Source organism: Myxocyprinus asiaticus, chromosome 3 (assembly GCF_019703515.2).
Source record: "Myxocyprinus asiaticus isolate MX2 ecotype Aquarium Trade chromosome 3, UBuf_Myxa_2, whole genome shotgun sequence".
In the NCBI taxonomy this organism is placed as follows: domain Eukaryota; kingdom Metazoa; phylum Chordata; class Actinopteri; order Cypriniformes; family Catostomidae; genus Myxocyprinus; species Myxocyprinus asiaticus.
Window position 1 is genome coordinate 54,835,619 of NC_059346.1, and position 14,233 is coordinate 54,849,851.

General features: G+C 39.5%; 1 protein-coding gene across 3 annotated transcripts in view; it reads right to left on the reverse strand.

Annotated features, from left to right (window-relative positions):
• Positions 1-10,079, reverse strand: part of LOC127419178 (phosphatidylinositol 3-kinase regulatory subunit alpha) — a 45,449-nt gene extending 35,370 nt beyond the window's left edge. For 2 of the 3 annotated variants that reach the window (XM_051660372.1, XM_051660366.1), the window contains exons 1-3: positions 9,754-10,079; positions 8,008-8,669; positions 6,165-6,257 (exon numbers count right to left, since the gene is read on the reverse strand). In XM_051660372.1, coding sequence (XP_051516332.1) covers positions 6,165-6,257; positions 8,008-8,338 — 424 coding nt within the window. In that variant the 5' untranslated portion in view covers positions 8,339-8,669; positions 9,754-10,079. The remainder of the gene's footprint in view (positions 1-6,164; positions 6,258-8,007; positions 8,670-9,753) is intronic. The other variant, XM_051660380.1, reaches the window with a different exon arrangement.
• Positions 10,080-14,233: the final 4,154 nt, after the last annotated feature.

Sequence of the window (14,233 nt, forward strand, 5' to 3'; positions counted from 1 at the left end):
AGAACGCAGAAAGATCAGATCTGGTGTACACAGTACTGTTGTTTTGTCACGCTGCTCACTAGAGATGATAAGAGGGCGCAACAGTCGTCATGATGTCTTGCAATCCGGATGGAATCAATCCAGGGTCTGGACCCGGACCATGGTGACTGGAGTAGTGGTGACGTTTGCAATTTCATACAGTCTGAGGCTGTGTTTCCACTGACGCGGAAGAAATCCGCTCAAAGCTGCTCCCAATGCTAGGGAAAAGCTTGCTCCGCGCCACAGTCAATTCTACAATCCACCTCGCGAGCATGGCGCTCAGCTTCCATTGGAATTAATTGAAAGCGCTCGCTCACTTTCGCTCACTATGCACCAGTGGAAACGTACAATAAGAAAGCCGAACTGCTTGCGTTTTTAGCAACACGCACCTGGTTGTCTAGATGTAGAACACAGGCTAAATATCAAAAATTACTCAAAAGCTTATCATCGAGATTGTGGACTTTTTTTTTTAATCAAGATAAATATCGAGATCCTTTGATCACTTACAACTGTTTGACACCCTTTGTAGTTCATTTGTACTTCATTTCTGATCGCCTGCATTCTTGAAATAAATTTTCATGCATCACTTGAACTGCACAACTACAAGAGACCAGCATCTAACAGAGATTGAGATAGTAAAAAAAAACATTGCTTCTCTATAGATTAAATCGAAAAGAATGCAAAGACAGCATCACTTTTGCAAACTGGATGCCAAAAAATCTGCCAAATCTCATGAAGTTAGAGGAACGTAGGCCTTGTGTAGACTTAGCTTCTGTAACCAGCTTCTGTCCAATAATGCAAAAGCTCTGATTCACATCTATTTTAATCATCCATGAAAGCACAGGATCATAGAGATAACTCCAGAATACTGTAATGGGGAAATTTTTGTGACTTTACTGTAGTATTGTAATCTAAAGCATGCAAATGGGTAGCAGATGCATAAAGTGTCCATGGTTTAAATCAACATCGAGATTTTAGGTTAAAATGTATATGAAGAGAAAGCATATAATTAGGGTGATGTGACTGATCACTTCTAACTTTGCCTTCATAAATTCAATTTAAATGGTCTTTCAAATGAACTTTTTAAATATTCTATGTAGTCTCTTCTAAAATACTGTAATTATTACAAAATAATTATCAAAATGCTGTTCAATATAGTTTTAAAAGAAGTAAACAATGTCACACCACAGAACACATCAACTTCCTAAAAGGATTTGATGTCTGCCACCCAAATACTGCATTGTCTATCCCACTTTTTGTACAAGTTCCTCTTCTTTTGCTTGTTTTTCTGGCTAAACCCTTGAGTTTTTGTTTTAATGGGTAGCAAAGATCTGTGCATGCATTCTGCACAAGCAACCCAGACTAAGACGATACTCATGGTCAATCATTGTCAACCATCTAGCAATCGCAAAGTTACATGAGAAACATGTACCTTAAACATGTTGGGAAGTATCAAAACATGCCATTCTCTATGCAATAAAACAGAACAGTGGTTGTAGATAAAGAGGAACCCTAATGTTCATACAGAAGAAGTTAATCCCGTAAAAGATTTTGATTCAAGCAGATGCTTGGGCCTACAGTGTAGTAAAAACTACGTTCCAGTAGAAAGTGAGCATGGGCATTTTGTGTATTCAAGTAGACATTTTGTGTAGTCAACAACGACCGAGCACTTAAGGACTTGGGGAGGTCTTATAATTAGAGCCTGACTGATATGGGATTTTTGAGACCGAAAATTCACAGATTACCGATATGGAGGCCGATATATTTAATTTTTGAGCTAGAATGAAAACAGACCTTTTCTATGTGGATTTTTCACCGATTTGACTATGCAAAGGTACTCAGAAGGCTGCTTTCTTAAATCTTTTATCAAAGAATATTTGACATTATTATTATACACTGTCAACAAATTCTATAAATGAACACTGAGAAAATAAAGAATAAAAATACAATAAATAGCTTAATAAACAACAGTACTGTAAGTTTAGTATAAGTCAATTGCTGACCATTTAAATAAAGAATAAATAAAAATTAAACAAATAGCTAAATAAAAATCAGTACTGTTTAGTATCAGTCAAATGCTGACTATATTAATACTGCCGAGTCAAGATAAACAGCGGCAGCCATGTTACACCGTATTCTGCTATACAAGTTCAGGGGAAACTTTCAATGGTGGAAAACCAGACTTTTAAATATTACATTTTATAAATGCGATGACTGGAATTGTTCGGTTGAAGGGGGTACCAAACTGTGAATCCTGAACAAAACAGTTTGGTCAATACATGTTTACTCATTAGCTTCCACTCAGCTGACAAGCAATGAAAGTAGCTATGTGATTAGCTAGTTAGCTATAAGCTCAATGTCACGGAGAGTAAAAGACAGACGTTGTTTATTTTACTTTCCAGTATTGTCTCACCAACTAGGTAACAACATAGCGCGAAATTAACACTCAACAGACACAATCCACCACCGCACCATTGTCTGATGAGCTGCAAAAAGATGCTCTGATGTTTACCTTTCAATCTGCTACATTACTGACTGCACTGACAAACTATAGCTGGCTAACAGTAAACGGACAAGAGTGACATGGTTGTCAGGGACAAGGTTAATGTTATATGAGTTATATTGAAAAGGGAAAATGATGGGGTCATTGTTTAAGTTTCCAGTATGTATTTCACAAACTAGTTAACTTACCGAGACACAGCACAACTCCGCCCTGTCTGCAGAGCCACCCTCAGCTCAGCTCTGTAAACAATAGAGTCAGAGCGCTCTCTGCTGGACAAACTATGCTATGACACCAATTCAAGCATTGTTTTCTGCATTATAAGTTCTGAAAAAAAGTTTTCATATCGGCGCATATCGGTAAAAATATACGCAGATACCGATATATTGGTGAAAGGCTAATATTCACAGTAGCGCATCTTCGATTTTTGACAGTAATGAAAATGTGGCTGTGACGGATAGACATACAGTCGCTTCAATGGCATGCGCTGTATAAATCAATCAAAAAGCTCCTATAGATCAAATCTAATTTTCCACAACTAGACTTGCCACGATATCATAATTTTCACACCGGTGCGGTGATCACATTCAAACCGACTAACTATTACTGCTGGTTGGACGCTAAGTGGTACTATGGAGTAATTTTCATTAATAATTTTGTTTAAAAAAAACACAATAATGAAAGGCAGCTTGATTTCAAACTTTGAACTATTTGATTTATTTTAACTAAAATTTCAAATGAAACTGAAAAAAAAAAGTGCAATTAAAATGTGTGTTGTTCAACTTTTTGAAAGATGGTTTTTCAACAGCTGTGAAGGAAAACATCTCTTTGGCAACGAACCTACTTCACCCATGCATTTTCTCCATCATTTAATCACAGATGTAAAGGCTATATATCAAGTGACCCTGCAGAGTTGCGCTCACAATGAACTCTGTGGAAATAAAGCGAAATGAAATCAGAGCACCTCTTGAGCTGAGATGTCTGAGGTCATTTGCAGCATTCTCATAGATGCTGCTATTCTTGCAAAAACAAATTCAGAAGACTGAAACAAAGAAAGAGTGAGAACCCTTTACATACACGTGTTCCACAAAACCGCATGCTTCCGAACAAACAGCGCGTCAGACATGTGCATAGATGGCTTTTGTCATTTGTTCTTAAAAATAGAATAGTGCGTTTTCTTCAAGCACGTGTCTGTGTGTCTAACAGCATTTCTTTTGTCATTCCGAATCCGAGACGTCTTAAAGTTACCCACCATGCACATTATATTCGCTACCTGCAATTAAACGTCTACTGTCAGTGCGCATACTCTGTTGCCTGTGTAATTTGATATGTTGGTAAAGAACATCTGGCTTTCAATGCGTTATTTACATTCATTTATCATGTGTCGCAAACTCTTCATTAGGCAACTATTCTTTATTTAAGGATATTCTATTCGTTAGGCTATTGTATTGATATTGGAAGTTCCATTCATAATGTTTCCCCGGTATAAAATTTCACACCGGTGTTGTCCCTTGTACCGAGTAAAACCGGTAACACTGTACACTGTGGCAACCCTATCCACAACTCATGTTGTCAGGAGTTTGTCTATTGAAATTTCTTTGAAAGATATTTTTCAATGTTTCGTGAGCGGAATGATCCAAAAACACTTTAAACAACTGTACAACCCATTGAAGAGACTATGTCTATCCCTCAAAGCCTCATTGTCATTCCCGTTAAAAATCAAAGATGGCACTGCAGTGAATAAGGTCTATTGCTGTCTGATAAATTAGAATGCATGGTAACGCCGAAAATTATCCCGCAACCAATCACAAAATTAATTAGGCTTGTATAGTTAATGTATTTAGATCGGTATTAAATGTTTTGAAAAAAAGAAAAAAATTAGGCAATTGTGTTTTCATGATCGATAATTACGGTGACTTCTGAGTACTCAAGCCCTTCCCTTGTCGAAAGCTTCAGTAAGAAATAGTTAACAATAAAACGAGAGAGAAAGAGATGTGAGCACAAAGCTGGGCTGAGCACATACTGATCCTCTCACTCCAGAGGCCCAGAGAAAGGAGCACGCTAGTATTTTAAAAAAGGCTGGGAGCCGGAAGAGACTAGAATTCCACATCTGCCGTTCTCTGAAGCAAGCCCCTGCGGCTCAAAGAGTGAGAAGAAAGAGTATACTAGAGGCCCCATGTTAAACACTCCTCCTTGTTCTCCTTCAGGCCCGACCCCAGAAGAATTATCCAAAAATTCAAAGAGGCAGCTAGAGAAATGAGAGGAGGAGGAGAACAGTGTGGTGAAAGAGGAGAAGGAGGAGAGAGAGAAAGATCTGCAAGATCCTTCAGTGGCGGGTAATAAATCTCAAACACAGCGAGGCAATAAGAAGTGAAACCCTGGGCCCCCTCAGCACTACAGGCCTTTTACCCTCTGTTTCTTTCTCTCTTTCACACAGTGATTTCTGTACTACCGTTTAAGAGTATAGGCAGTAGTCTCAACCTTATGGACTAACTAATGCATAACAAATACAAAAACGGCAACTGCCTTTGAAAATCGCAAGCTCCAATTTGATTGGCTGGCTTTAAGCAGCTTCCGGGAGTGTGCAAAGCTGTTAGAACAGAACAGAAGTTCCCTAGTGCTACAATGACCACTTCCAAGCAACAGCTAAAATCGCTGCACTTGCAAAAACAGTCCGGTTTTTGCGAAGTCGGATTACAGACCAAGATATTGCAATTGTAGCTTGGCTTGGTCTAGCAAGTATACACGTTAATCGGACCACAATTGGCTGCGGCATTGTGGGCTAGGTCTGAAATAGAGTTTACGTGTGATGCGTATTTAACACTGCTCTGCTGAAATCCTCCCGTTCAAATATTCGATAAGCATTGTGTCATGTATACTTGAACAGATAGAAGACAATAACTCAATTTTGCACAAAAAAAACCTGCAGTAGCTTGATTATAATTGGGCATATAAATGTGCATAAAAGTGTGTCCAGAAAAAGCAACACAGTGTACCAGACCTCATGCTGATAGTCACAGAACTACTTAAAATGCCAGAAGACCTATTTTCTTCACTATTTTCGATCACTTTTATCCACCTCATAAAGCTGCTGTTCAATGGGCTAGTCTTAGCGACACATCATTTTCCTGTTTGCTGTTAGTGACATTTCTGTATGTTGCTCGAGACACTGGAAAGTACATTTTAACATATTTTTAGGCTACCGGTAATTTACAAAATATTTGAAAATACTTCCCAAAATGAGCTCATTTGGTTCCAGACATTCAGCAGAAATAACATTTTATTATGTCACACAATGACAACAATTGAATGTCTAATATTGAGACAGAGAGGCATTTCACTTCTCTCTGCACAGATTTTGTGCAAAACTTCACAATTAAAGGAATTCAAGAAAAGAAGGAAGCCATTTCAAATGAGGAAGAGAAACTAGGGATTTTCTAGCAGGCCTTAAGTAATCTCACCAAAAGTGTCCCAGTGTAAAACAGCTTTTCAGATTCCAGTGACTTTATCCCATACAGTTTAGTCTGCAAAAACCTTTGTAATTCTGTGTCAAACTATTTGTGTGTAATTTCTATTTGCACCAAACAGACTTAACCATTAAGTAACCATTTCCAAACAAGTTTCCCAAACACTCCTCCCATCTTACATTGTTCTGACATACAGGTAGTCTCGCACCAAACTCCACTGCTACAGAGCGATTCTTTCTCCAATATGTCCGTAGAGGGTTGTATTGGTTGACCTGAAACAATCAGATTGGAATTTCATTTGGTGCTGCTAGTGGCGCAGAAATTACACACTACAACTTTAATTGAATCGACGACACTTTGGTATGAGAGATGATATTTTATCTGGAGTTTCATGTGGTTTTCGTTCTGGGGTGGGGGAACAGGGTACAAGTCTTTGTACCAGGTGCGTGAGTTGCACAATTCCCAGAGCCCTGGCCGTCTTCCAGATCTCCTGTTTTATAATCAGCAAAACTGCACGTCTTAACCACTCTCCAAAGTAAACCTCTTCTCCCTTTCCTTAACATGGATGGAAATTCATGCAGCCATTCAGAAGTGAAAGAGAAAAATGGAGGCACTTGGCCACAGTTATGCTTCTTAACTGTCAAAGATTAAAAAAACAGAACAGGTTTCTCTGCCATCACACCGCAAGGGACAAGGAAGTGTCACACAGGTTTCTCACACAGCCTCTGAACTGCAATGATTTTTTTCAGCAACATATCTTGCTTAGGATCTACGTTCCATAAAAAATAATAAAAATAAAATAAAAAAACATCTTGGTTATTTGTCACCATGACAACTGTGTTTGTCTTACTGCATTCCAAATAGAAACCAACAGCATCAAACAGGAAGGAATAATGTATATCCTGGCTGGGCATTGAAAACTTGGGTGTCTTTAAAAGATTCCACTTAATGATTAAAAAGATTGTTTTAAAAAGGCTGTTGTCATGCTAAGTTCGATTTAAATTTTTGGTTCGAACCGTTCAGACCAACTTATCAAATGGACTCTTTGCTGCCGTGTACACAAGTTTGGAAAACCACTTTCACACCAACCAACCCGAACTTAACTCTGACAACAGATGCATTTGAGTCCACAAGCTCTAGTGAGAAAGCGACTTCAGAATCCGTTTTACATTTGCATTTGAGACCTAGCACCTCACATTACACTGCTAGAAAAAAACCTTTTAAAAGTATAAAATGACAGCTTCAACCAAAACTACACATCTCACACATTATCAAGAGAACTGGGGGAGATATTTAGGAAGCCACAGGGGGCTCTAAACGGTCATACTGTGGCTGTGCAAAACACGCAGAAATGCCAGACAATTACAAACTACTGTGTACAGGCCTTCATCCAAATCTGGGCTTTCTGCCATGTTTGCAATTACAAACCATAGCTCAGTGCAAACCTTAAACAGCCCTAAATATCAAGTGTGCTGCAACTATAAATCCCATCTCTTGATGAAATGGTGGTGTCAAATCTGGTCACTAGTTACGAAAATAACCAAAGTGGCAAGTGGTTATATCGAGAGAGGCACCTGGGTTTGAAGTTATCATGAATGGATCTAGTTAAGCTGAAAGATGATTTTTTTTTTTCAAATGATTCACCTTAACAACCAATGAAACCAAGCTAAAATGGTTGACTTTAATATTTAAACAGTAAAAAAAAAAAAAAAAAAACTATTTGTTTATCATCACTGGTTAAGATCAACACTGATGACCAAAAATTAATCTAAAGGTTAAGTATAAACAGCTTCTGGGGAACCAGTTTGAATTTAAGACAAAAAAAAAAAATGATTTAAAAGCTCTTTCGCGTCAGAACTGTGGTCTAGTTATTAGTGGTGCTCAAGCGGGCGACTTGTGTTTGAGTCCGACGTGCAAAATTTCTTGATGCCATTCTCACCATCACTTCCTGACCTCTCTCCACTGTCTGTGTAAATAAAAGTGTCAAAAATAATGTTTAGTGACTAAAATAAGTTCGCTCACCTTGCTCAGAATCCGAGTCTGCCCTGGTGGGCCCCGGGGCCACAGGTAGAGGCCTTGGGGGCCTCGGTTTGGGAGTTGGCGGAGAAATCTTTTTCTTGCCAATGAACTCCACGTACGTACCAGGAAAGTCCCCCTTTTCCTGAGTGGTTTCATTAAAGCCAGGCAACCATCCGATTTCATCCGGTCTCTCCTCCATACCATCTGTGTAGCCGACTGCAAGCAGTGCACCCTTATTGACTGTAAGAATGTCCCCTACATGCAAGTCGATATCCTCTTCCCTCTCTTTCTTGTAGTCATACAGTGCTCTGTACTGATATCCTTCAGCACTCATCTTGATGGGTCGTTTCAAACATTCAGTGATGATCAGCTCCTCGGAGGTTCTTTGAACCAATGTTTGGATGAGGGGCAAGAGTCAAAAGAGTGTTTTAATCCAAAGATTTAAGCCTTTATTATCATCTTCCACACTGAACAGTCTGTCTTGGCCAGTGGGTTATGTGAAACTAACAGTCAGACCAGTGGGTTATGTGAAACTAACAGTCAGACCGATGAGTTATGTGAAACTAACAGTCCATTGACTGAGTGCACCTTCGAGGTGCTGCCGACACACTCCTCCCATCTGTGTGAGGCCTGTTTCTGTGGATCTCAATGCAAGTAACTCGAACCTGCAACACAGAGAAGCCATTTTATACACACTACACAGGCAATCAGCTTCTATGGGGCAAACCCTAGCATTTATATTCTTGTTAGACATTATGTGCTCAAATAACAATAAACACAAGAATATGAAAATGGGCAAACACACTATACTATAATATATTATTCTGGGCAAGCAATAGGCTCCTATAACCAGAAATGGTTAAATGTGCTTAACTGTATAACAAATTATCTATGTGTTCAACTACTAAACTATAAAGAGACGGTAGCAAAAATGTAAGCATATTGCAATTGTTTATCTTTATTATGCAGCATAACGCTGTTTATAAAATGGTAAGCATCAAATGGGGATTGAAAAACTACAGTATGTGGCCGTAGAAAGCGTTGAAAAACACACAAGAAAAAGTAGACAAACACTGTTTGAACAACTGTGAAGAATAAAAGAGCAAATGGCGCAAAAGGAAACTCCAGAGAGACAAAATGCTGACTGAGCACTACATTCGGCTTACTGCAACCGATTTCGATTCCACTGTAAATCGTCGCAACGATAAAACCGGACTTTAAGAATTTAGCAGACCACATACACTGAACAAGTGTGGGGTAATTAATTCATAAAGCAATAAAATGTGACTTTAAAGTTTTAAAATGTATTTCTAAGCATTAAAACTAAACCCCAACAACAAATCGCACATACTTAATGCTGACATCGCTGGTCAGAGCATGACGTCACTGCGCATATGGCGTTAATCGAAGAGATTTATATTTTTAGATTTAAATTAATTCCACACGCACAGGCTTAGCATGTAGGCTAACATTAGCATTTACGTTTAAAGAATGATATTAAAAGTATGTATCGACCTATCTCGTATTTTATAAGCGAAAACAACACATTTGCGCAGTGGCGGTGGGATTAAATCGCTAGTGTGAATGTAAAGAAAGCGGAGAGCGCTACAATTGGATGCAGTCGGGACAAGCTGCACTGGAACAATCGACACAGCAAAGCGATCCTGCCAAATGCATGCCATAGTCGAAACATTATATCCCAAACGCATCCCGAATACATTGCATATTACATAAAACAATACTACTTACCGGGTTATGGAGAGTTCAGGGAGAGGTTCAATTGTATCTGCAAACTTTTTAAAAAAGTTGCAAGGGGTCCGTTCATGAAAAGCAGGCCCGAGAAAATCTTCCCTTCCCGTAACTCAAGCTCACGATAGCTCTCTAACAAATTCGCGCAGCTCTACTAATAAACAGCACTCCTCAAACGACGCATTTTCGGGGAAATCACATCCAGCAGTGGGGTAAATTTCAACCCGCTAATTTGGTTATTTTTACTACTTTCTAACTTAATGACTGATCTCGTTTCTCGTCAGTAATGCCAACTCCGCCCGAGTCACCGCACACTGAATTCTCAATGGCAGAATCGCCAGTACGCAAGCCACGCCCTCTGCGCTGCGTCACCGCCAGTCCCCCCTAAAGAACCCGCCCCCTCTACTATATTCTCACGTTCGCCCCGCCTCCTCTTGTTAAAGGGATAGTTCAACTAAAAATGAAAATTCTCATGATTTTCTCACCCTCGTGCCATACTAGATGTGTATGACCTTTTTTTCTTCTTCAGAACAGAAACTAAGGTTTTTTGAAAATATATATAAGTGCTGGGCAGGTACTGATTACAAATTACATGACAAAAAATGCAATCAGTAATATAATCTCATAATTACATTTTGGGATAATGTAATCCGATTACTTTTGGATTACTTTCAACCTAATTCTATTTTATGGCACATGCATTTGAGTAGGATAAATATGTATTTATCCATTCTTTGAACTATTGTGTACCCTGCGGGCAGGACCCTTAGAGATGGCATCCACTAGACTAGATCCGTCGAAGCAATTAAGTTTGATGTGTGAGCTGCACACCACTGATGAGGTAGTAAGAAATAATAAAAACATTTTTTTTTCTCCCCTTTTTCTCCCCAATTTGGAATGCCCAATCCCCAGTGTGCTCTAAGTCCTCGTGGTGGTGTAGTGACTCGCCACAATCCGGGTGGTGGAGGATGAATCTCAGTTGCCTCTGCGTCTGAGACATCAATCCGTGCATTTTATCACGTGGCTTGTTGAGCGCATTACCGCGGAGATGTAGCGTGTGTGGAGGCCCACACTATTCTCCACGGCATCCATGCATAACTCACCACGCGCCCCACCGAGAGCAAGAACCACATTATAGCGACCACGAGGAGGTTACCCCATGTGACTCTACCCTCCCTAGCAACTGGACCAATTTGGTTGCTTAGGTGACCTGGCTGGAGTCACTCAGCACGCCCTGGATTCGAACTTGCGACTCCAGGGGTGGTAGTCAGCATCTTCACTCGCTGAGCTACCCAGGCCCTGCGCACATAAATTTTTTTTTTAAACTTATCTAGTTCATTTTAAGTGCATAAAACAATAGAAACATTACATAAACAAACAGTAATGAACCTGAAATCAATAACAATGACATTGCTAGGCCAAAGCAAACAGCTCAAAACTCTTACATGCTTACTTTTAACCCTTACTACTTAGTAATAGTCCATTCCTCAGCTGAGGTGCATATCTTACTGTTGTAACGTAATATGAGCACATGCTCAGAATATTCATCTGTGAGACTATTGCTCTTCGAGGTAAGAATTAGAGGTCTGCAACCCGACCCGGGCCCGACGGGACCCGAGAACCTGACGGGTTTCGAGCCAGGTTCGGGTCAGTTTTTCATGTTGGACTTCGGGTTAGGGTCAAGTTTGGGTTTGTAATTAATGAAAAAATAAACAGGTCTACCGAACTTGTTTCGCGCACGTGCTCTCACTCACAGACATGCGTGAACGGACAAGTTAGGGGCCATTCACACCAAATGTGAATTTGCGCGCGTCTGTTCTGTTTTCCCATTGCTTTCCTATGTAAACTCATGCTGAACGAATGTCTTTGTTGCGCTGTGCCTCACTGTTTCTTCAGCGTCTCGCGCAGGACTGGCACTGTTTAAGCACCATGTAAAGTTAAAAATAACTTTTTTCAAAATCGCATGTTGAGACACCTGCGCTCTGTTTCATTTGTGCTGCGGCTAGATTGTTTTTAGCGCAGGTGTCACAAAGATTCAATGTTCTGTACAAGTTCAGGCTGTAAAGAGGGGACTGTTGCATTGTTCATATTATTCCAGATTGTTCTGCACCAAGTGAAGTTTCAGTGCATATACGGTAAGTCAATGCTTTTTTCCCCCTTCTGCTCTAGGGTACTATGTTTACTGTTTCATTACTGTTACGAATGTTGCCTATATGCTTACATAGAATACAGCCTGTTGCAACAGTACTTGCTAGGAGAAGAAATTATTAAGATAGGTAGCAATTTCGGGTTCGGTTTTATAATCTGACGGTATCGTTCGGGCCGGGTAGGGTCTCGGGTACGGGTCGTGTTCGGGTTTCATTTTAAGGCCTGTGCAGACCTCTAGTAAGAATATGATGATATTGATATGAAAATGATCAATAAATAATTAACAATTTACTGCTGTTGCCTTGTTAATATGTAATTATGTAATCTATAAAAAGTAACTAGTCCAATTACGAGTATTTTAAAATTAAATTTAATCCAATTACAAGTACTTGGTTTTTGTAATCTGATTACGTAATCCAGATTAAATGTAATATGTTACTACCCAGCACTGTATATATCTCAGCTCTGTAGGTCCATACAATGCAAGTGAATGGTGACCAAAACTTTGAAATTCCAAAAAGCACATAAAGGCAGCTTAAAAGTAATCCATATGACTCCAGTGGTTTAATCCACGTCTTCTTAAATTGGCATCTCACTAGCTGATTTTTCCAGTTATTTTCAGGAGTGAGCTTCATTAATATCACCAGCCAGTAGGTGAGAGATGGTGTGTGGATTAGCGTCTGCCAGCGGAAGGTCGTTAATCGCTCAAGTTTCGGGACTCCCTGCTGGGTTAATGGTTCCAGCAACAGGAAAAAAGTATCCAACATGTTAGGAAAAATCGTTCTGTTGCTGGTCAGGCTCTTGTGTTCTCCTCAAGTGACCAATGAGCTTTTTCTTTTACTGAAGAACTGACAAGACATCAAGCTGATCTGAATGGTTTCATCGAACTCAGTTGCATATCATCACAAACGCTGATTTTAATCTATAGTGCTTCTGTCACCAAGTGTTTTTCCTGTGTTTTTTCTACACTAAAAATGACTCGTGAAACCAGTGGAGGCACAACATTCTGTTTTTATTGAACACTATTTCTTTACTCTGAAAAGCTGCATATGGACATTCGCGTTCTACGGCAAGCCTCGAGGGGATAAATACACAATCACACACTTTCACAAAGTATGTTACTCCATAAATCACATCCTTAATCACTCTTTTACAATTGTTTATGCTCACGCGGCACTCCTGTTGTTATTTCGGCGAGCTCCACGTGACGGAATAGAGAAAGAGTTGCATTGAGTTGGTATGTGTGTCACCTCTCCACTATTTTGTATCGTCTGTCATACCTCTGACTGAAGAGAGCAAGATCTCAGCAAAACAGTCTGCATGTGTGACACCCTCCCCTAAAATCAAGTTGTTTGAAGTCTGCTAGTGTGATGCCACCTTTAAGCAATCTAATCGATTTTGGGTGGAACAGACCAAAATGTAACTATTTTTTCACTGTACATATTGCTGTTGCAGTCTCTAGGGACGATCATGATTTCAAGCTCGATTACACTTCCTAGTGCTTGATGCATGCGCAGAGCGCTAGATGGAACCAGAAGTGTAATCAAGCTTGAAATCATGAGCGCCAAGGAGACTGCAGATATCAAGGTTTATAGTGAAAATTGAGTTACATTTCTGTCTGTTCTGACCCAAAACTGACTGGATCGCCTCAGAAGACATGGATTAAACCACTGGAGTCTTATGGATTACTTTCATACTGCCTTTATGTGCTTTTTTTTATTTTTATTTAAATGTACCTACAGAGCTGAAATATTCTTCTAAAAATCTTTGTGTTCAGCAGAAGAAAGAAAGTTATACACATCTGGGATGGCATGAGGGTGAGTAAATGATGAGAGAATTTTCATTTTAGGTGACCTATCCCTTTAAAATGTCAAAAGGCTGGACTTGAATGGTTGCCACCAGTTCAGTAGTATCGGTCATACGAAACATCCATTGGCTACTAGTCTGTATATACAGGTGCATCTCAATAAATTAGAATGTCGTGGAAAAGTTCATTTATTTTAGTAATTCAACTCAAATTGTGAAACTCGTGTATTAAATAAATTCAATGCACACAGACTGAAGTAGTTTAAGTCTTTGGTTCTTTTAATTGTGATGATTTTGGCTCACATTTAACAAAAACCCACCAATTCACTATCTCAAAAAATTAGAATATGGTGACATGCCAATCAGCTAATCAACTCAAAACACCTGCAAAGGTTTCCTGAGCCTTCAAAATGGTCTCTCAATTTGGTTCACTAGGCTACACAATCATGGGGAAGACTGCTGATCTGACAGTTGTCCAGAAGACAATCATTGACACCCTTCACAAGGAGGGTAAGCCACAAACATA